The sequence below is a fragment of the Dermacentor variabilis genome, chromosome 6 (assembly GCF_050947875.1).
Source record: "Dermacentor variabilis isolate Ectoservices chromosome 6, ASM5094787v1, whole genome shotgun sequence".
In the NCBI taxonomy this organism is placed as follows: Eukaryota; Metazoa; Arthropoda; class Arachnida; order Ixodida; family Ixodidae; genus Dermacentor; species Dermacentor variabilis.
Window position 1 is genome coordinate 127,583,931 of NC_134573.1, and position 21,942 is coordinate 127,605,872.

General features: G+C 48.5%; 1 protein-coding gene across 1 annotated transcript in view; it reads left to right on the forward strand.

The window, feature by feature from the left end:
• LOC142585190 (aquaporin AQPAe.a-like) overlaps positions 1 to 21,942 on the forward strand; it is a 140,821-nt gene that overhangs the window by 94,764 nt on the left and 24,115 nt on the right. Inside the window, exon 4 of the mRNA XM_075695751.1 lies at positions 17,707 to 17,824. Coding sequence (XP_075551866.1) covers positions 17,707 to 17,824 — 118 coding nt within the window. The remainder of the gene's footprint in view (positions 1 to 17,706; positions 17,825 to 21,942) is intronic.

The window sequence follows — 21,942 nt, forward strand, 5'->3', positions numbered from 1 at the left end:
GCTGCGATGATGACCCGGGCTCGCGCGCTGTGCATGAGGCATTGTGTAGCGGACGGCCCGCAATAATATCGCGCCTTTCGCGGCGATTCCCGAGGGTCAGAATGTCCGCGGAGTCAGACCGTTCGGCACTGAAAGAAACGAAGAAAGGGAGAATGGGGCGAAATCGGCAGTACGGAGCCACCTTCGAGGAGGATGACAGCCGTTGCCGTATAGTAAATCGCGGACCCTCGTTATCAGTTAGTTATTCCGCACGACTGTTTTTCTTTCTTTGTCATCGGTTATTTATTTTCCCACTCTTTTCCTCGGCCACACGTGCAGATCGAGAAAAAGTTTGAAGAGAGGGAGAAATGCAGAGAGCTTTACCAGAACTTAAAATGCTGTTTGCCACCCTATGCCGCGGCATGGGGGAGGGGGAGGTAGAAAGACGCGATGGCATAGATACATATCGAAACAGCCGGTCACATTCAGAGCCGGTCACGGTCACCGCATACCATCGCAGCTAGAACAGCATGACATGCAGCACAGCGGAAAACAATTGAAGTATACCTCGAAATTGGTCCCGTTTCGACTCTCAACTGGCTCTGTAATATGAACTACATCATGTGAGCGAAAGTCGTTAGTGAAAGCGCCAGTTAATGACCATCCCTCCTTCCCTCACTCCATTTCGCTTTGTCCATCCCTTAGTTTTTTGTTACCTTTATTCTTTTATTGCTTTTTATTCTTTTTCTTTTTTTATTGGCGTTGCTTCTCCCATTTTATTCTCCTTGCGTGGCCGCCAATGTGAAACGCTCTGTTACTTCGGATCGACCACCTCGTCCTTGCGCGTCTCTACGGAACCCTTTTCTTTTCTTTCTTTCTTCTTATTTTTTTTTTATTTTTAGCGCTCTCCCGTCCAGGGAAGTGTCGTCCTCCACTCCATTACGCGTTCTCCGCGCACTTCGTTGCCTTCGCGCTACCGTTCTTCGCCGTTTTCTTGCGTTCCACGCTTTCGCTTCTTCGTCGTCGCAGATGCCGTATCGCCAGCGTGGGCGCGTAGCCCCTTTTTTCACTTGCACTTAAGCTCATTTTCACCGACCGTTTTTTTTTTCTTTTTCTTTAGGGCTCGGCGAGGAAAGCGACAGAGTGGCGCCGTAGATAAATGAAGCGGGAAATGAATGTTGCTCAGAAATATAAACGTCACTGTCCGAGAAGGCCGCGAGATACCATCTCCGCGGATTTCCAGCGCGACGCGCAAAGAAAGAACGGACGCGAACAACGCCTTCGTAAAGCGCGAAAGCGATCGCATAACGTCCGCAGAGGTGGGGGGAGGGAGGGGTTTAAGCGGGGGGGGGGTAGCTTTTCAGGGCAAAACGGAAGAACGCAGCGGAGATGAGCCTCGGGAAGGTCCCCCTGCACGGAAGTTTGCGTTTGTGTATTTTCTCCGCGACGTGAAACGTTGTGTCAGGCAACGCACGCGCGTGGCCGTTGGCCCGAGCGCCCGCACAGCGGCGCCCGTCGAAATGACGTAGCCCGCTGACTCGATCTTCTCTCGGCTTTACGGCATTTCGGCGGATCCACTGCCCCGCACTGCGGCTGCAGTAAACCGATCGTCCTTCTGGCCCCGCTCGCTTCGGCATCCTCGCGGAGCTTCCGAAGTGAACGCCCGAATGGCGGCAATGTTTTTGTTGGTGCGGTACACCTCGGCGCTTCCCTAGGAGGCGTTGTTTGTATAGCTCGTACAGGGAGTTTCAGCGAACACTTGCGAGAATTCTCAAAGGTTGCCTGTGGCAGACACCGCAATTCTGGTTCGTGAGGTGGTCTACTCGAAGCGGCGGACACTTGGAACGCCAGGTGGAACGCGAATGCATTTCTCCGCAAAGTTAGGGAATTAATATATCGGAACTAGTGCCATCCTGAGAATTCGTTCTAAGTGGATCCGCCTTGCGAACTCCATGGCTGGAATTTGTGAATTGCAGTATGGGCCATAAAGTAATTAATTAAATTCTTAAATATTCAATTTTTGTTAATTATTCCATTACGCATTTAAATTTTTTGCTCAAGTAATGCCCGCCTCTTCGAGTAGACCAGCTGCCAAACTAGAATTGTGCTATCTTCCACAGGCCATCTTAAAATATTTTGAAAGCTAGTATACTCAATATATAGTATATTGAGTATAGTACTGAACATAGTATAGTAGTACGATAGTATACTCAGTATACTATCGTGCCTATTGCGTTTTGTTACATGACATCGCATTTCAACTTTTGATTGATCGATCGATTGATTGATTGATTGATTGATTGATTGATTGATTGATTGATTGATTGATTGATTGATTGATTGATTGATTGATTGATTGATTGATTGACACACGGCCTTCGAGTCTCCGTGCAGTGGATTGCTGCGGTTTAAATTTGACCAGCCGGGGGACCTTCAACGTGCACACAGAGCGCGCTAGGCTGGACAACAGTTTTCTCATTCCTGCTCCATTGGAGTGCGGCCGTCGCGCCCGGGAATCGAACCCAGGACTTAGGGCCAAGCAAGAAGATACCACAACCTCTAAGCCGTGGCGGCGAGCAGGCACGTCATTGTACGTGTCAGAAAAAAAGTGGCACAGTGGGTGGCACGTACTCTGTAACTTTCCGAAGGCGATGGGTTGCGTTATCGCTTTGTATTGCAAAGAAGCAACACGCACGTTGCTCTTTCTGGAAAAAAGTCAAAAGCTTCAAATCAAAGAGAGAGAGAGAGGGAGAGGGTGTGAGAAAGCAATTTCGACTATCTTTGCTACATCGTCTCAGATCCTCCTTTCGGTTCCAGCAATTCAAAGCGCAAACGTAACCTCTTCAGTTATCGTTATGCGTAAATTGTTGTCGTGGAGAGGTCTAGACATTGCGCAACTCGGCACAATCTATGAATTTTACTTCGAATAATTACTGAAGTGAGATAACTAAAGAAGTAAAAAAAAAAGACGGAAGGTAAAGAAATTGGGAGGACGGTAAGGATGTGCATGCACTTTCGTAAGCTGCTAAGGACGCGTTACGCAATTCAGCGCATAAAATAAGAAACAGCTGGCCTTAGGTAATTCACGACGAACGACAGTGAATAAAAGAAAAATGAGGTACGCAAAAAGTCAGGCAAGGCAAGCGTCGCCGTCTCAGTTTCCGTGCGTCTCAGCTTTTCGTTCCTCTGCACTCATCCGTCGTGTTACTTTTGACACGCCACCCTTACTATATTAGTAAAACCTGACCAAGCAATACCTTCTCAACACAGCAAGCCTAATACTCTCATTATCAGTTACTGGTGTACTTCGCATGCCGGTACTTTTTTTTTTCTAGTCGACCGCGCGTTTTAAGCAGTCGCTGCGCCTTACGCTATGCAGTTGACCTCCCGCTACAGGCCAACTTTTTAGAACGCATCTCTTAAGCGCCCATTCATGCGGTGAGCGTCGGTGACCCTCGTAACGGAGCGAACGAGCGCAGCGAAGGATGAAAGAGCGAACACGGAGCGCAGCGGGCGATGAAAGACGTCCATAGCGAAGAGAGCGCGAAGAGGAAAGTGGAGGAGGAGGGTGTGGCGAAAGCGTGAGAAGAAAAGCGTAGTGCAGGCGCAAGACGGGCTTTGCGGCGACAATGGCTACGAGATGGCGCCAGTGTAGCGCGCGTCGTCTGTTCACCGATGAAGCCACCGATAACGCGAACAAAGCGCTGCATGAGCGGAGGTCTGTCTGTGGCGACTGCTGTGCATTGCACCCACGCCTCACCCACGCGCTGCCTCGTATCTCGCGATATACCGATTAGCGAGGCAGTCGCGCCATACTTCGCTCCGTTGGCAACGTGCCTCACGAGACAGGTGGTCCGAGCCAGCCAATATATCGCGAATTGAAAACACGTATAGAGCTGCGCTCAAATTTCGCATTAGGGCGCATCGTAATCGTCAGTGAATTTTTTTATTGGCATTACCTTAAATGAGATCTTGGCGCCATTGTGCGGCACAGGCTAGTGGCTACCCCTCGTGACATGGCAAACAAAATGAAATCGCAGAATTAACCGGAATAGACTGGACACACTCAAAGAGCATTGACCACATGAAAAATTTTACGTGCTATGTTCTGCAGGAAGCCACAGAGGAAGGATAGTAGACGAACACGTACACAAACTTTTATAAGCATGCATAGTTGAACACGAACAAAACTTCACAGTTTCGCAGACGAGCGTACGAATGCAAGTGCACATATTTGTATAACATATCACATAACTATAGTTAACATGTTAACAAGCTCAGACTTGCGCGACGTATTTATCATGTTTACTATTGTGATTTATCATATTAGGGTACTTTAAATTTTAATGGAAACCGAATTTCCGAGAAGAGGCGACAACTTAGGGCAGAATTTATCTTCTTACATTGTCGAGAGAGAGGCTTTTTTTTTTTTTTTTTGTCTGTCGCGGGCCGTGTAAAGAGGGAGGGTCAGCAACAACGTTGGCGGCGGCGATGCTGCGTGTGAGAATGACGGCGGTCTCCTCGCCCCGACCGGGTGCAGCGTGGCGCGAGTAATCGCTCCACATCCACGCACACATATCGTCGTCGTCTGCGCCGCTGAGTTCCGGTAAAAAGAGTCGGAACCGCGGCCTCGCGCAAACACAACCCAGACCTCTCTCCGAGTCTATCGGTCGGCACTAAGCCCACGGGCGAAATCTGCACATCGCGAAGTGAATGCGGGAACTGCCGCGCGTGGGCGCATGTAGATTTCCAATCTGCAGGAAAGAAAAAGGAGAAGAAAGAATGATGCGAGAAGACAAAAAAAAACTCGGGCGCTTGAAAGAAAGGGAAGGAGAAACGGACTATACGTGTATCTGGCCGCACGCGTTGTTCAATTTTTCGCTTGATTTGGGAAAGAGGTTCGTGAAGCGACTGCGGGCGCTTTTTGCGCGCTTCCAGGCGCAATCTAGTTTCAGCGACGGCACGTGACCTACCGCGGGCATCCGCGTAGACTTCTGTTTAAGCATCTTGATAGGCCAAATTATTTCATCCCCATGAGACACAAGCGCTCATTTCAGGACATATCGTTCGTGTCGGTTAATGACGCGTCAAACATCAGACGGGCAGCAGTCCGAAGCAGAAGTTGCCGAACCGCATAGCGCTGTGTCGTTAAGTTGGGCCGAACTAGCGTCGTATCTTGTAAGAGAGAATAAAATATATGTTCGTATGACGTTAGAGCAACGTCGAATGAAAACATCGTTAGCAGTACTTAGCGTGGGCGAGGTTGCCACCGGGCGATTCTGCGTGACACAAAAATGTTCGAACTTCCGATTACTGTATTCGTGGCGCGTCTTGTCGGCGTTGCCGCGAGGTGGGATTGTCGCTTTCAAGAATTCATCTTGCGCTGGTAAGCACTGTTTATTGCATACGTCGATAGGTCCTTCGCAAACTGGAACGTTGGTGATACTCTGCTCGTCCCACGAGAAGTTGACAATCAGTTGAATGCATCACGAAGCCGCAGATGAAATTCGTTCGGCTTTCTCGTAAAGAAAGCTTCGCAGTGAAATGTTCGACCCAATTCGCACATCTAACTTGTCACCGCCGTCTCTCCGGGGCACCCGCTCCATCCGCTGATCTAAGAGGCTATCAAATGGTGTAGAACGAACTTATCGACAGCTCTAAGCACACGATCACTGAATAAGCAGGTGCTATATGCGTTGTTATCAACTACGATCTGTTTCGCGTCATTCGTGCGGAACATGCGGAACAGAAGCATAATGGAATGCCGGGAAACATCTGGTTTGTATTGCAATCACGCGGGAGAAATAACGTTGCCCGATGGGCAGGGGGCGGGGGGGGGGGGGGGGAGGCACCTTTCACCTTTTCTGCGAGAAACGTGGCATGCTGTAAACGAGCCGTACGCCCACACCCGTCTCGTTTCCGGCGCGCCAAAAGGTCTTGCCTTTGTTCACCGGGAAGTCAATGAGATTCTTCGTCTAGATGGTGACACGTGTTATATGGCCTCGGCGGAGCAGCTGCAGCGCCGGCATCAGCACCGCTAGGAGATCACCAGGAGGCGTGATTCGCTGACCCTGCCTCGCATGGCTGGTTCTCAAGGCTGATGCTCTGTAGATCGATGGCCCGGGCACGAATGTAGGTATGCGCCGCCCGACGTTTCGTGCGAGTGGGTGGCGGGAAACGGGGGACGGCCTTCTTTGTACACTGCGGGTCCGGCCTTTTCCCTGACCCTCCTCACGTTGACTCCGCACTGCTATCGGTTCGGATAATGCTGGCCTGCAACTGTTGTCGGGCGCGTCTATGGGTTAACGATTACCTTACCGGGCACATAGCGGAGAAAAACGGCTCACGCGTCTGCTATCCCTTGCTGGAAACCAGGAAAAAAGGCATGGGCACAGCTCATGCGTTGGCGTGAGCTGAAAGGAGTGAAAAATTGCGACAGAGTCACATTTGTCCGTCTGATGGGTCATTTTCCTGCAAATAGCTTAGCCATGGCACGGCATAACGTAAAATAAAGGATAGATCTTGCTGAATCACGCTTTATTTTTTTATTGTCCTTTATCTACGATGAAGGTAACAAGATAACATTAATTCGTTCGCATGACGTCACGCCTGGAGAGGTACTGAATTGGGTTTCACTGGGAACTAAAGCAACACGCAATGCCCGATAGGCCTTTGCACGACGCACGATTCAAACATACGCTCACACGCGCTCTTTATTTTTCTCTGTTTCACAGAAACACAATGCTCACATATATGTATGCTCAATAATCGTCGTCGCCCTCTTTCATACTTGCCAGCTGAATAAATCATTTTTCTTTGTTTTTTTTCTTTTATTTTTTTCACGCGTTACTTTGGTTCGTAGTTGGCCGCAGCGCTGCTTTTGCGAGGATGTGGGAGGACGAAAGAAGGAGACAGAAACGCAAGAGGACAAAGTGCTGTTCACACAGTAGAATAATTCGGCAGTGGAAAGACATAAGTTATATTCATGCAATAGCTGAAAAGGAGAACTTGTCATCCTCTCGACTGTAGCACGAAGCTATAAAGAAAACCTATACGGGTTTCTCGGAAAGAAAGCTTCGCAGTTTGAAAAAAAAAAATTTGTCCTGGTCTGGAGATTGAACCCCGGACCAACGCTTTTTCGGAGTGGTCGCTCTACCATCTGAGCTAACCAGGAAGCTAGCTGACTTCTGCGTGAAGGTAACTTGACAACTCGAAGTACAGGGACGTTGAGTATAGCAAATCAGTCCTGCAGGATCGTGCATGGTGAATGAAGGTTGATAAAAGAACCTTTCTGAAAAACCCGTATTGGGTTTCCTTTGTAACCTCGCGCTAAAGTCGAGTGGGGGACATTTTCTCCCTTCCACCGATATTCTTCCACCTTGCGGGCTTCTGTACAACCGACTTGCCATACACGGGTAATAGCAGCCCGAATCTTCATTTCATTCGTTGGTTCACACTTGACTGTATACCGCTGCTTCGCGAATACGCGACGAGGATAAATAACGGGGCTGCCGCCGTGCTGACAAAAGGACTCGCGGTGCAATCTTCTCGGCCTAAGCTTGCGTGCGCCTGCCATCTTCCATATATACTTCGACCGTCTCGTTCCTAAACCGACGCGGTCATCGCCACTGTTGCTTTGCTTGTGGCGCCGAGCGTCATTATCGGGGAAGCCAACGACGTTTGTTGGCGTTGTCACTAAGCGGAAGGCCGCCGGGATTGCTCGCAGGGTTGGCAGTTGCGTCTTGGCGCTTTGTTGGCCGAAGGAGTTTCCATTCACGCCATGCGGACACTGCCGCACGAGCGCGCCGCAGTGTTGTATTGCTTCCTGCAGCTTCTGTGGCGAGGATGGCCGGGAGCCAAGTTGGCGGGTCTTGTGCCCAACGTTGGTTAGGTTCAGTTGGTTCTTGGCAGAAGAAGAGAAAAAAAACTTGCAGTTCGGGCATCGCTGAAGGAGAAGAAACATAAAAGGAATCGCTCGCGGGTGTTTGCCTCCCACGCAAAGTAAACATCGACGTTAACCGTTGGCCTGTGCGTCTATATATATATACGCAAGCTGGGTCCTTATTTTGCCATTTTATGCAACGATTCTAAGCGAATGCAGTGACAACGTCGACGAGTTGTAGTTTGCGACGAAGTTGTAGCTTGCGACAATAATTGTGTGTTCAAGCTTGCATCATTCAGCTTCTTTTGCTTCAAGTGCTTTGTTCGTCTAGCACAGCTCCTTTCTTCGCACGAATTAAGTCTTACGTATAGCGCTCGCACAGTTGCGTATTACAAGGCAGTTTTGAGTATAACTGCCGGGACGACAGGACGGCGGCCGATTAAACGCGCCGTCACCTATTCATTTATCCCCCCGAGTCACGAGGCATGACGAACTGTCAGTAAACGTGTCAGTGCTGCATAGTTTTATTCCAAACTTCTTTCTGCGACTATGCTGGAAGAAAGTGATACTGGTATAGGGTGATATTTTTGTACTTTATAGTAAATTATTTATTTATTTATTTATTTATTTATTTATTTATTTATTTATTTATTTATTTATTTATTTATTTGGTCAAAGCACATTACTGAGGCAAATAGTTACAGAAATAAAAAAAAGTGTTATGACTGTGAAAAAAAATGTCGCTACCCGTCAATGACAGTTATGCTAGAAAGGATCGCAACCATAATGAAAAAAGAAAATCACATGGGCAAGCCTAATAACTGTACAATGTTTGGTTCTGTAAAAGACAAACGTAAGTACATCATGTGTTAGCTAATGTTTTCATGAATGCGTCCCGATCGTCGGTGGTGGCTACAGTGATGGGAAGGCGATTACATTCGTTGGCTGCACAGGGTCGTCCAATCGGAAAGGGAACACCGGATTTGAGTTCAAAGCCGGTAATTTTCCTTATACGCGCTTGTAATGTGGAAGAGTTCCATGAGCGGGATTCTTCAACAGTAAGACGACATAACAAACAGCCGGGAGTAAGGTTCTGACCGGCACATTTACCGGAATTGTGGCTCGACCATAAATTATGTGTTCCACTTCGTATTGGACCAGATTGGACGTGGCAGATACGAAAGTGAAAATGAGGTCGTCCTGTAATGTAGAACACCAACTTTATAGCGGTGATGAAGTCATTGTGATATGTATTGTGCGGGAAGAATTAGTTTCCTTATTACGGAGCTAATAAATCTTGCTTCAGTGTACAGTCAGTCATCTCGCGTTTGCTTACGTGTTTTATCGTTGTTGTTGTTTTTGTTGTTATTTTCGTTTGCTTAGTGTTTCTTCTATCAGTTTTTTTTTTCTTTTTTCAATAGAAGAATTGAGTGACTCTCTAAAACCACGTACGCAGGTTCATTATTACCTGCAGGCGTTAAAAACAACGAGAGACGTTACCTTTCGAACTGCTGACGGAAAGCGGCAAGTCATCACACATGTCATCAGACATGGTAGTGCCTTCAGTAAGTTGGCGGTTATTAGCTATACTCAGTACACTGACGTCACGTTGTGCAAGTATACACCCTACTCGCCGTGGTGGTATACAGTGGCTATGGCGTTACACTGTTAACCTAAGGGCGCGGGATCAGATCCCGGAAGCGGAGGCCGCATTTCGGTGGCGGCGAAATGCAAAAAAAGTGGAGGACGCTTAAGCTTCGCCTTTAAGAGTGAAACGCAATAGCATTCAAAGATCCCTGACTGCTTCTCACGCTTCCAGGAAACTGCAGCTTATGTAACCGTAACGTTTACCGGGAAACGCCGGCGGCGAACGCTATGCACGAAGAATTTTCAGGTAGAAACGCGGCCTCTTGCGTAAGCCGATCCCGGAGTTAGTGCACAGCCGCGCCAAACCTCACACGGAAGTTCGAAAAGGCGTTTGTGTTTCGGTTTACGCGTAACATAATTATGTTTTCTCGTATATTCAAATTACATTCCGACGTTGTCTGTAGGTGGCGTGTAAGTCGTACTTTACGAATTTTCTGACGCGTTTTACTTTGGTAAATTCAATTAGTTCAGCAACGCCTGTGCGCCACGCGGAGGGCCTGCGTGGTTCGGGATGCGTGGTCCGGGACGATTTTTCTCTAACGGACAACGCCGCCGACACCGACACCGGATTTCCTGCGACACGGGGCCCTTAACACTATAGCGTTAAAACGCTCGTGTACCATGCATTAGGTGCACGTCAAAGAACCCCAGGTGGTCGAGATTAATCCGGAGTCCCCCAATTCCTCATAATTGAATCATGGTTTTGGCACTTACAGCCCCAGATTTTAATTTGATTTTAAGTGTTTAGAAAGCCACGAAGGCGCTCTTGAAATACCTCAAGTCGACATGTCTTGCGAACCATGTGCAGACTCGGTGCGAACCTTCCACTGTGCGCGAAACTGTGCCCTCTCTCTTTCTCTATCTCCTCTCTTTCTTTGTCCCCACACCTCCCTTCCCCCATTGCAGGGTAGCAAACCGGACTTGCTTCTGGTTAACCTCCCTGCCTTTCCTGTCTTCTATTTCCTTCTCTCTCTCTCTAAGTGCTTGTGGCTTCTCTCTTGCCGCTATGCTGGAAAAACCTAGCAAAAACGAGTCCCGGTGCACAAGTGTGTACATAGTGACGGAAGGATTTCTCTTCCGCAGAAGACGAAACAACGAGCGCACAGGCAGCAGCGGTGTCCATTCCGGCCGGTTGACGAAGAAGTGTTCCGTTCGCTTCTCGGAACTTCGGGCTAACCAAGATCAGCAGCGTTGCGATCATGAACGCGTTATGATGATCGACGGCTGCCAATATGACGCTACTTACATTTTCTGCCAATTTCTTTCAATAAACAAATATTTGAGGACTAGAGCCAAATTAACTGGGGCCAAATTATTGCTAAGGCTTTCTCTTATAGGTTCAGAAGGAAAACATCGCGAACTGAGGAAACAGCGAAAAGAGAGAGAGACGTGTTAGCTCGCTATTTTTTAGTTGTAAGTAGCACGTATCAACTAGCTCAGTGTGAAACCCTTTTGTATTCACCTAGGCGATGGTCGCCCCGTTCACTCAATACTCTCAACTTACGTGGCAGTCAACTATACGCAGTACTCAGAATAGTTCTGTGACGTCAATATGTTAAAGGCACCCTCGCGTGGCTCTGTCTTCTTTTGTGCGTGTGCGTGCGTGCATGTGAGTGTGTGGGGGGGGGGGGGGGGCAGGAGGGAAGGTGAGAATAGCACAAAATGCTAAAACCCATGAAGTCAAAGCTTATCTGTAGTTATAACGACAGAAAGTTGAACTAATAGGTAGGGATTCATGTTAAAGAAAAGTTAAGCGTGCAGACACAGACACAAGTACGGTACTGTATCTCTACTGTATACATTGTTATGCTTCGGGAGTTAACGTGCGCGTGCCTCCACATGTTCTTTCTTTTTTTCTCTGCCGTAGCATCGTCCACTCATCAAATCTTTCGTTAGAGTGCTGGTTCGCTTTTTTCTGGAAGAACAGCGCACACACGCACACGCACACACAGGCTAAATAAATAAATAAGGATGAAGGAAAACGTATTGATTCCTACGAGTTCCTGCTCCCTGCCTTCCCTGCTCATCGTCTTGCCCAAGCGGCTCCAGTGTTTCCCGCCTTAACGCGAGTGCCCTGCTGAGCGTCGGCGACCGGTTATGGGAAGCACTTTGGTGCCGCCACGGCACATCAGAACATCGATTTTTCTCGGGAGAATGTGTTCCATAATTGAGTTTTTCAACGGCATCGCTTTCCTTCGCAAGGAAAGCGCTCCAAAGCACGGAAACTTAATGCCTTTACGTGTAGAGACACGCTGCTCCACTTTAATTTAACTTTATTTTTGGTAACCGGCGGTGAACGGTGAAAGTGGAGTCTGTTATATTTTCTCGAGTCTCCATTTTGTATTTGTTTACGGGATACCTGCTTGCTACGCTACGTGTTTCTTTTTGCTTTCTTCTTTTCTTTTTCGAGTTTATCGCACTTCTACCGATATTGAACGCGTGAAAAACTAGGTTATGCACGGTCAAGTTGTATTAAGCTCATGAATGCAGAAGGCGAGGAGCGCATATTAGTTTATCGCGCATTCTTTCCACGCCTATATAATTACCAAGAAAGGCGCTTATAATGTTGTTTGCATGCGTGTTGTTGGAGTGCGACGTTGCCATTTCTGCAACAATTACACCCTTTACCTCCTGGAAACAGTCCCTTCAACCCACTCCACTTATAAAATGTTGTCTTTCTCACTATCTATAATAGCTTGTATCTCGCTTTGTGTTCTATCTTTTCTTTCTTTTTTCTTGTATTCTCTTCTCTCTTGAGCCTCTTGCAGCCAAGATTGAATCAGGGGCGGTGTTCTTGGGTGATCTCTTTCGGTTCCTTGCACAATAGCAAGCACACTGTCGCCCATATACGCTCATGCGTCTGGCGCTAGTTCCGTAAAATCTCATACAAGTGAAAGTATATTCGAAAGTGAGAATATCACTCGAGAATATCGCCCCAGCTTCCTATACACCCCAAACTTTGTCTTGCTCCTGTAAAACTTTTTCCGCCGCAATATTCTTTACCATGCGGCGGAGCCCACTTGCAAATGTATCGACGTTGTGAAATTTCCATACTGCGCAGTAGTGATGTGATGATACTGTGGTGAAGTAATGATGCTCATCAATTAAACATATGCGCATGTCGAAGCGAGTTATGTGTGTGTGTGTGTGTGTGTGTGTGTGTGTGTGTGTGTGTGTGTGTGTGTGTGTGTGTGTGTGTGTGTGTGTGTGTGTGTGTGTGTGTGTGTGTGTTCACGTGGCGAACGTACGAGCTACACCGGATGTCAGGTTAGTTCGCTAGTGGGAACCAGACTTGTATGTTTGTCTTTCTCTTCCCCTTTGACCGCGTTTAGCCAACCGGGCGCGAGCTTGGCTTACCTCCCTGCCTGTTCCTAATTTATACCTCTCCCTCTTTCGCGATCCGCGTTCCGGCAACTTTCGCTTGGGCAGACAACGCTCGAGTTCGCATATACTTCTACATCTCAGAGACGTGTCATACTACAGCGCGTTATCATTAAGCGCGTCGGTATTTGTTCCCTGACGGCGACGTTAAATTTACCGCGAATCTTTTCTTTTTTCCTCGCCAATGGATATGCCCTTGGAAAGTGACACTGTACAGAACCGATTACTGTAACGTTTAAAGAAGACCGGATTATGAGGACCGCGAAAACGCAGCAGTTGGTGCTCCAACTTCAAAGTGCTCCAACTTGCCTAATTTCCCAGCCGCACTTGAAGCACTGTACAGTAGGGGCCAGCGGGCGAATCTCCGAGCCAAATAGTCGCGTGCGTACACAGCGTCCAAGCGGGAGTACGTGAAAACGCAGACCGCTTGCCGGTCAGGGCAGCTTTCATGCTCTGGTCCCGCGTAATTACCAACTCTCGCGCGCACACGCTATGCAACGAGTCTCGCCCGCGGCGAGGTGGAAAGTGTTCTCACTTGCAGTGTGTGATGGCAGCATGGTTGGCCAGACGAGGTCGAGCTAAGTGAGACAAAAAACATTTAAAAAAAAAACAACGATAAACTCTGGTAAGAGGGAGAGGGGAATGGATGCACAAGGGACGCGTTTGTGTCGCTATGAGGTGAAGCGCAGGCGGCCACGAGGAGGAGAGATGGAGGGGAGGAAGACCAGTTGCAAGTTTGAAAAATTTGCATTCCCTACCGCTTCTTCCCTGCTTCAAGCGACGAAGCAGTGGGAGCGCAGTTTGATGGCCTTAGGGATAGTCTGACTCCACCCCGCCCCTCCCTTAGTTCCCCTTATTTCGCGCGCCGCTAATGTCCCGCTTAATAAGGGAGCTCCCGCCTCCTCCTCTCCATTTAATTGCGGCTTAAATAGGGCAGCATGCACCTAGCGCGTGTACGCATCGGGGTGCTGGGTTTCAGACTCCCTCAAACCGGCTGCGCTGCCCGCACGGGGAAACGTGTCGCTACAGTCTGTCTCACTAATACTGTACAGCGTCCCCGACTCTATAGTGCACATCAGTGACTATCCGCCGCGGTGGCTCGAAGGCAGGGGCGTGCGAATATTCGAAGCTTTCGAACAACCAATCGAATATTCTTTTCGAATACGTCAACTGCACCCAAATAAACATTGAAGTGGAGCAAAAATATGGTAAGTTCTCACCCGCGCGGGCATAACAAGGACACAAAACATGACAACTTGCGTAGTGGAGCAGACTACGTCACTTAGGTAGCCGTACTTCACAGGCTGTACAACGGCCATTCGCACTCTCTGGAGATTCCTGTGCATGCGAAGAAACTACTTGTTTGCTCCTAATGTTCCATTTGTGATTTTAATAAACAATGCTTCATAACGTACTACGTAACGACCGAAACTTGCGAACGTCACATCTCGAAGAATATTGAGATGGAATTGTTTTATATATTGTTGCGATAACGGCTATCGAAAACTATTCGAAAAGTATTCGATATTCGTATTCGATTCTGTCTGAAACGTCACTGTTCGCGCACCCCTACTCGATGGCTACGGCGTTGCGCTGCTGAACGCGAGGCAGCGGGTTCGTATCCCGGTCGCAACGGCCAGATCACGATGAAGGGCGGGATGCAAAAACGCCTCGCGTGCTTAGGTTTCCGTGAGTGTTAATGAATCCCGGGTGGTCATCGAAATTCGTAAAAATTTCCACTTACGACGCCTTCAATATCTACTGTTTGCTCCGAGACGCTAAGCCCTGTCAATTATCAGAAGAAAGTCGCACGTGCTAGCGGCGCCCTATTGCTTGGACAGTGCATTCGCGAGCATATGAATCGCGATAGCCGAGGCACCGACCAAAACTAAACCTCGCCCCCCCCCCCCCCCCCCGTAACATATGTGTAAACTTGGCGCCTGACTGGCTAGCCCGATTTCAAGCGGCCGCATCACTGCACGGAACTAGGTGAACAGGAGCGTAATTAAGCACGGGGTTGGTTCTCCCAAATCGGTGGGAGGCGAGCGAGGGAGTTGTGCTCGCTTCAGTCCTGTAGTCGCGTGAGACCGGGCGTTCCGCACTTCTCCGTTCCAGTGGTTTCCTTCTTCGCAGCTTCTTCTTGTCTCACGTGTGCGAATAAAGGGCGATTTGGGAGACACGACATCTGCGCAGCTTTAAACACTGACGGCGTCATCCCAGCGCACCTGATGAGATGAAGGTTGCTCGTACATAGACGCGTGTTCTCTCTCATGATCGCGCTGTTTATACTCGACCCGACTGCGAATGGAGTCGACATACATTGCTCCGCAATGCGGGCCTGCTCGCGTTTGCCGGCAAACGGCGCAGGAATGAGCGGCCTAGCTAAGCGACGCGGCGGCCTCATCACTGTTAACGCACTAGTAACGCATAGTAAACGAGCGCACTAGCGGGCTTCGCTTCGCTTTTATTCATATTCAAAATCTCTTGTCCTTATTCGTTAACCTAACGCTCCTAATTTCGTTCCGCTTTAGGTTCCAGCTATAAGCGCGGAAGTTTTTCGAGTATTTTCAGCTTGTAAAACGGCGTTCCACGTATTTGCTGAACGCGTTGCTTCTTTAAGTAGTATCGGTGTGCGAGTACCCGAAACTTTCGAATATTGCGGTATTCGATTCGCTCTTCGAATCGAATAGTCATTATTCGTAAATACCAATATTTTTCGAATATTTTTCGAATGCTTCAGATCCACGACTGTGCAGTAAATTTCATCCCGGCGGCCACACAGCAGACATAAAACACGAACATAGTGGAGCAACGCTATGCCTTACTCGGGGCGCCAGACTTCTCGCGCTAAACAGCTGTCATTCGTATTCACCAGTCCTGACTACGCGAATAACTTTGTTTGTCCTAATACTCCACTTGTGTTTTTAATGCGCTTCTTAGCGTTCAGTGTGCGATCTCGGAGGCAACATTGTGTTTGTGCGCTGTTTTACGGCCTGAGCGAATCGGAGAAACCGGGGCGAAGGACTTCTGCGCTGACGCTGTGGTTTCCAAAAAAAAAAAAAAGGGACTTGAAAAGGGAGCTCGTCTGCACGCTCGTTTGAGAAAACAAAAAGCCGCCTGGTGAACGACACTTCTTTGAAAGCTTGCATCTCTAAACACGCGTGGTAAACAGTTTCGCAGGAGGCAGTCAATAGTGTGGGGGGCTGAGAGACGCGTGGAACAAGTACGCAGACATATGTGATTTTTTTTTTTTGCCCTTTAGCCGACGTTCGTATTCGCGTCGCATTGACTGCTTGCATATGCAGCAGCTTCTTTCTTGGCCGAGATGCTTTAAAAAAAAAAACTCTACTATTGCAAGGAAGTAAGAAAAAAACATAAACAACACAGAGGGAGTTAGGGGGGTGGTATTGAAACCAACATTCCGGCTTCCAACGTTGCGATGTTCACAAAAAAAAAAAAAAGATATTTTGAGCCTTAATTTCTTGTAGGCATTGTGCGTTTTTTATTTCCACACAAATATTTAAAAGATTATACCTGTTTCAGCAGATAATATATAGCAATCATCAATACTAAAATAAAGGTATGTTATTTTGAAGAAACAGGACAAACATCGAGTAAGGAGAAAAATTATACCTACTATATACTTATACTTACTACTTAATTATTATACTTATTACTAATTATATTTAATATACAAATTATTATATTTCGGTCTCAACAAGGGATCCCTTGTTGATACTTTTTCTTTCTTCATTTTTTTTCTTTTTTATTCGACGTTATGTGGCATCAAGTCCTACAGACGCGTTCGAAATGCCTGTTAATACTGAGAATAGAAGGACGCTGACACCAGAAAGATTGTTAATGTGAGGTGAAATGAAAAATGTTTCGTGATTAAGGCACATTTCGTAAACCTCTTTAAGCAGTAAATATAGAAAAGAATAATACAAAGCAGCAACAAAATGGCGCATTCTGCACTATCTTCAATTGAACAGAAGTCACTCAATCAAGTCAATCAAAAAATACAAACTAATCTTTAATTTGACAATGTAAACCGCACAGAAGAGCATACTAAGTGTTAATAAATGGGTACAATCTTAGTGTAATGTCTACGTTGCAGAGACGAGAGAACTTGTTTGAGTAGAATGGGCTCCGCTTCCCAAGAACCACTAAATCTACGAAGAAGACTAGGTCCTATATGCCTTCTCCTTCAAAGAAACGTCACGGTTTAAGATGTGTTTTCATATTTCTGCATTACATTAACTTGGTTGACAAGCTCTAGGGTGGATGTCTCACTTTCCGTTTGTTAATTACTTCTCTCCACCTTGCGTGTTTCTGCATAACTATTACGTCAAGCTCTAACCAGTTTTCTCACCTGTACACGTCGTGATAATATATTTTCTTGCTTTCTTTTTCTCTTTCTCGCCCTCCTTCTCCTTCCGTAGTGCCATTCTCTCCCCGATCCCCGTCGCTACTCAGAGTATGATGTGGCCGCCTACATATACAGCCGGCTAAATTCGTTACATTTTAATAGGTTTCTCTCTCTCTCTCTCTCTCTCTCTCTCTCTCTCTACAGTACTACTTTCAGTAAAGAAGGTCATTAACGCTTTTAGAACAGATCGCTGTACTGATACGTTACCCCGTGGTCCAAGCAACTTTTGCGCACCATGAGGACTATCATTAAGGCGATTCACTGCTAACCTCAAAGCACATATTTGCTTTTGAAACTTAGCACAGCTTAGGAAATGCTGAACGCTATAGCAAAGTGTCGAGGTGCTCACACTTGTGGCAATCTTCTTTTCTCCTGTCGTCACGCGCAGGTGTACTGGTTCGGGCCCATATCCGGAGGCCTGCTGGCCGGTCTCATCTACGAGTACATCTTCGACACCAAGAAGCAGGCGCGGGCGCTGCGGAAAACACTCGAGGAAGCTGACAAAGGTATCGTGTGCGCACGCGCGCGTGCATTTTTTTTTGAGGCACTTGGTGGCTGGTCGCGTTCTGGTAATCAACTGCTGTCGTAGCTGATCGTTATAGCAGAGTGGGGGCTGTTTGGGATCGCACCGCTGGTACGATCTGTTGTTGGGAACTCGGCGCTGACGCCCGTGGTTGTACCTGGGTCGCAAGCCCCAAGGGTAGCGTTGGCCTGGCGGCCTGGGGTACAACTGGAAGCATCCGAAGGTCCCGGCAAAGCATGAGTCGACTGGTAACAACGAAACAACTTGTTTATTTTAACATCGCAAAGAGTTGGCGGTCAGGTTGACCGAAGTAGAGAGACGGGAGAGCACTTCACTCAACAGAAGAAATCGGAGCCCTCCTTTTGGCGTCCGGGGGCAGCTGTTTTTATACTCTCGCAGTTGAGGGCAAGAAGGAACCCCTCAAAAGACGAGCACGTGAATGTACAATGGGCTAATGGTGACGCACACTGTCGTAGCGATGCCGTAGCACCATGTCGAGCACGATCTCGTAGCACCCTGTCGAGCACGATCTCGTAGCACCCTGTTGTAGCGCTGCCGTAGCACCATGTCGAGCACGATCTCGTAGCACCCTGTTGTAGCGCTGCCGGTCGGGCACAATGACTGTAATGAGAGGATGATCCCTGCTTTGGCATCGCCTGTTTCGGGCACAATGACTGGAATGAGAGGATGATCCCTGCTTTGGCATCGCCTGTTTCGGGCACAATGACTGGAATGAGAGGATGATCCCTGCTTTGGCATCGCCTGTTTCGGGCACAATGACTGGAATGAGAGGATGATCCTTTGCGGTCGCATCGCCGCAGTCGCGCCTGGAAACACCTGCCGATGAGTGTTGCGGCGACGACGATCGGGCCAAAATGTCTGCCGCCCCGCCGCAGTCGCGCCGGCAAAACCACGTGTCGCAGGCGAAACGCAACAGACCGCCCCGCCGGGGGAAGGAGATCCCGATGGACAGGGGACTGCATCCGCTGTCCGGAGGGATGTCGCTCGATGATGCTCATAACCGAAGTCGGGCGTCCCTCGACGTTTCTTGAGCGCAGCGCACAGAGAAGGCCTCGTTCTCTTGTTCAGGTTCGCACGGGACACTGCAAAGTGACTTCGGGAGAGTTCACATTTTTGTTCTCGTTCCCGGCAAGCGTTAGAACTACGCTGAAACTCAACCGCTCAGTCAGCAAGCACGGCACAACCCTCACTAAGCCCTGCCAGGCTCTTTCCCCTTTTTATACCACTGCCTAGTTCCTTACAGTAGTCTAGCATCACTCAGAACGCGTCCACAAATTGAAAAATTGCACTAGAAAGCATATCATCACTTTGAAACACTAAACAAAAGCAATATGTTAAAAAAAATCCTGCCTCAGGAAGAAAAACATCAGTAACAAACAATTTTGAGGCTGATTCCTACGTTAGGGGCTTCGACTTAAGCCATCGGCGTTACCGTTGAGACTCCCCTTTTTGTAACGCACCTCAAAGGAATATTGTTGTAAAGCGAGGCTCCAGCGCAGGAGGCGGCCATTTTTGGGAGAGATGGTCTGCAGCCATTGGAGAGGGCAGTGATCCGTCTCAATGATAAACCTCGAGCCGGCTAGATAGCATGACAATTTCTGAACGGCCCACACGAGACACGCACACTCTTTCTCGGTGGCGCTATACGCCTGCTCACGACTGGTCAGCTTACGACTAGCATACAGGACGGGGTGTTCCACTTCTCCATTTTCCCGTTGGCACAGTACAACGCCCATGCCTCGCTCACTAGCATCGCACTGAACAATGAACCCTTTTGTATAGTCTGGCGATCGTAGCACAGGCTGGCTTGTTAGGGCACTCTTTAGGGCGCTAAAAGCTCTTTCCTTTGTCTCGTCCCAGACGACTGTTTGAGGCTCTGTTTTTCTTAGAGCATCCGTCAGGGGAGCCGCGATATCAGAGTACCTAGGGATGTACCTCTGATAGTAGCCGGCGACACCCAAGAACGACCGAATATCGGTCTTTGTGCGCGGTTGCGGAAAGTCTCGCACAGCGGCCACTTTTATTTCAGAGGGGCGGCGACGACCCTGACCAATCACGTGACCGAGGTAGACAACCTCGGCCTGTGCTAACTGGCACTTAGGAGCCTTGACTGTCAAGCCCGCTTCGCGCAGGCGGGTTAGCACTGCCCGCAAGTGTGCCATATGCTCAGACCAGGATGCGGAGAATATCGCTACGTCGTCTAGATACGGTAAAGCGAATTCTTGCTGTCCCCGCAACACTTTATCCATGAGGCTTGAAAAACAGTATGGCGCGTTCTTCAAACCAAAACTCAACACTTTAGGACGGAATGTTCCCATTGGTGAAATGAACGCCGCATACCTACTAGCCTCTTCTGTAAGTGGAACCTGCCAATAACCCCTGACAAGATCTAGGGTGGAAATAAACTGAGCGCTACTAACTTTCTCAAGGCGCTCCTCGATGTTAGGGATCGGATAAATTTGATCCTTAGTGATGGAATTAAGCCTGCGGTAGTCGACGCAAGGACGAGGTTCCTTGCCCGGTACCTCAACTAAAATCAAAGGGGAGGTATAATCACTCTCACCTGCCTCAATAACACCGAGCTGTAGCATTTTCTTTACCTCAGCCTCCATAATATCGCTCTGGCGGGGTGACACCCGATACGCCTTGGATCGTACTGGCTCTGGGGAGGTAAGTTCTATATCATGAGTAAGTACAGAAGTCCTACCAGGCCTCTCAGAGAACAGACCTTGAAACTCTTGTAATAGCTGGTGTAGTTCGGTTTTCTGCTCAGGCGACAGCGGCGCTTTACTGATAAGGTCACTAATGACTTGACCGGTGTCTTCCCTGTTCGTCACTGAGCCTAGTCCCGGAAGCTCGACCGGAAGCTCTTCAGGAACGTTTACCATCATGCACACCACTGCTTCCCTTTGTCTATAAGGTTTGAGCAGATTACAGTGGTAAACTTGCTGTGCTTTCCGCTTTCCTGGCAGACTTACCACGTAGTTAACGTCCGACAGTTTCTGAACAATTCGTGCTGGGCCCTCCCACTGCACGTCTAGTTTGTTGTTTAGCGATGTGCGCAATATCATGACCTCATCGCCAACCTCAAAACGACGGGCCCTGGCTGTCCGATCATAATAAACCTTGGCCCTCTGCTGGGCCTTTGTCATTGCTTCACCTGACAACTCCTGTGCCCTTCTTAAGCGTTCGAGGAGCTTAAGCACGTACTCCACCACGACTGGGTCGTCGCCCCTACCTTCCCACGATTCTCGAAGCATGCGAAGCGGAGATCGAAGCGAGCGACCGTACACCAGTTCAGCTGGCGAAAACCCCGTAGCTGCATGCGGCGCGGTTCTTAAAGCAAACATCACCCCAGGCAGACACAGCTCCCAGTCAGTTCGATGTTCAAAACACAACGCTCTCAACACGCGCTTCATGACGGAGTGGAGCTTCTCAACGGAATTCGACTGTGGGTGGTACACTGAGCTGTGTAACAGCTTTACCCCACACCTTTCGAGAAAAGTTGTCGTCAAAGCGCTAGTAAACACTGTGCCCTGATCTGATTGGATTTCCGCAGGGAAACCAACTCGCGCAAATATGGACAGTAGTGCATTAACTATCTCAACTGAGCTGAGTTCTTTAAGCGGCACTGCTTCAGGGAACTTTGTCGCTGGGCAGATCACAGTCAAAATGTGTCTGTACCCCGTGGCTGTTACCGGCAGAGGTCCCACAGTATCAATAACGAGCCGTCTAAAAGGCTCCGTAATGATAGGTACCAATTTCAACGGCGCCCTCGATTTGTCCCCTGGTTTGCCCACCCGCTGACAAGTGTCACATGTCCTCACGAAATGGTCTGCGTCCCGAAAACACCCTGGCCAATAGTACTCTTGCAAGAGACGGTCCTTAGTTTTCTTAACTCCTAGGTGTCCGGACCAGGAACCCCCGTGTGACAAGCGCAACAGATCCTGACGATAGCATTGAGGCACGATCAGCTGATCGAACTCCACTCCTCGGCGGTCTAGATACTTCCGGTACAGGACTCCACCTCTTTCCACAAAACGCGCAGTTTTCCTGGCGATACCTTCTTTGACATTGCAG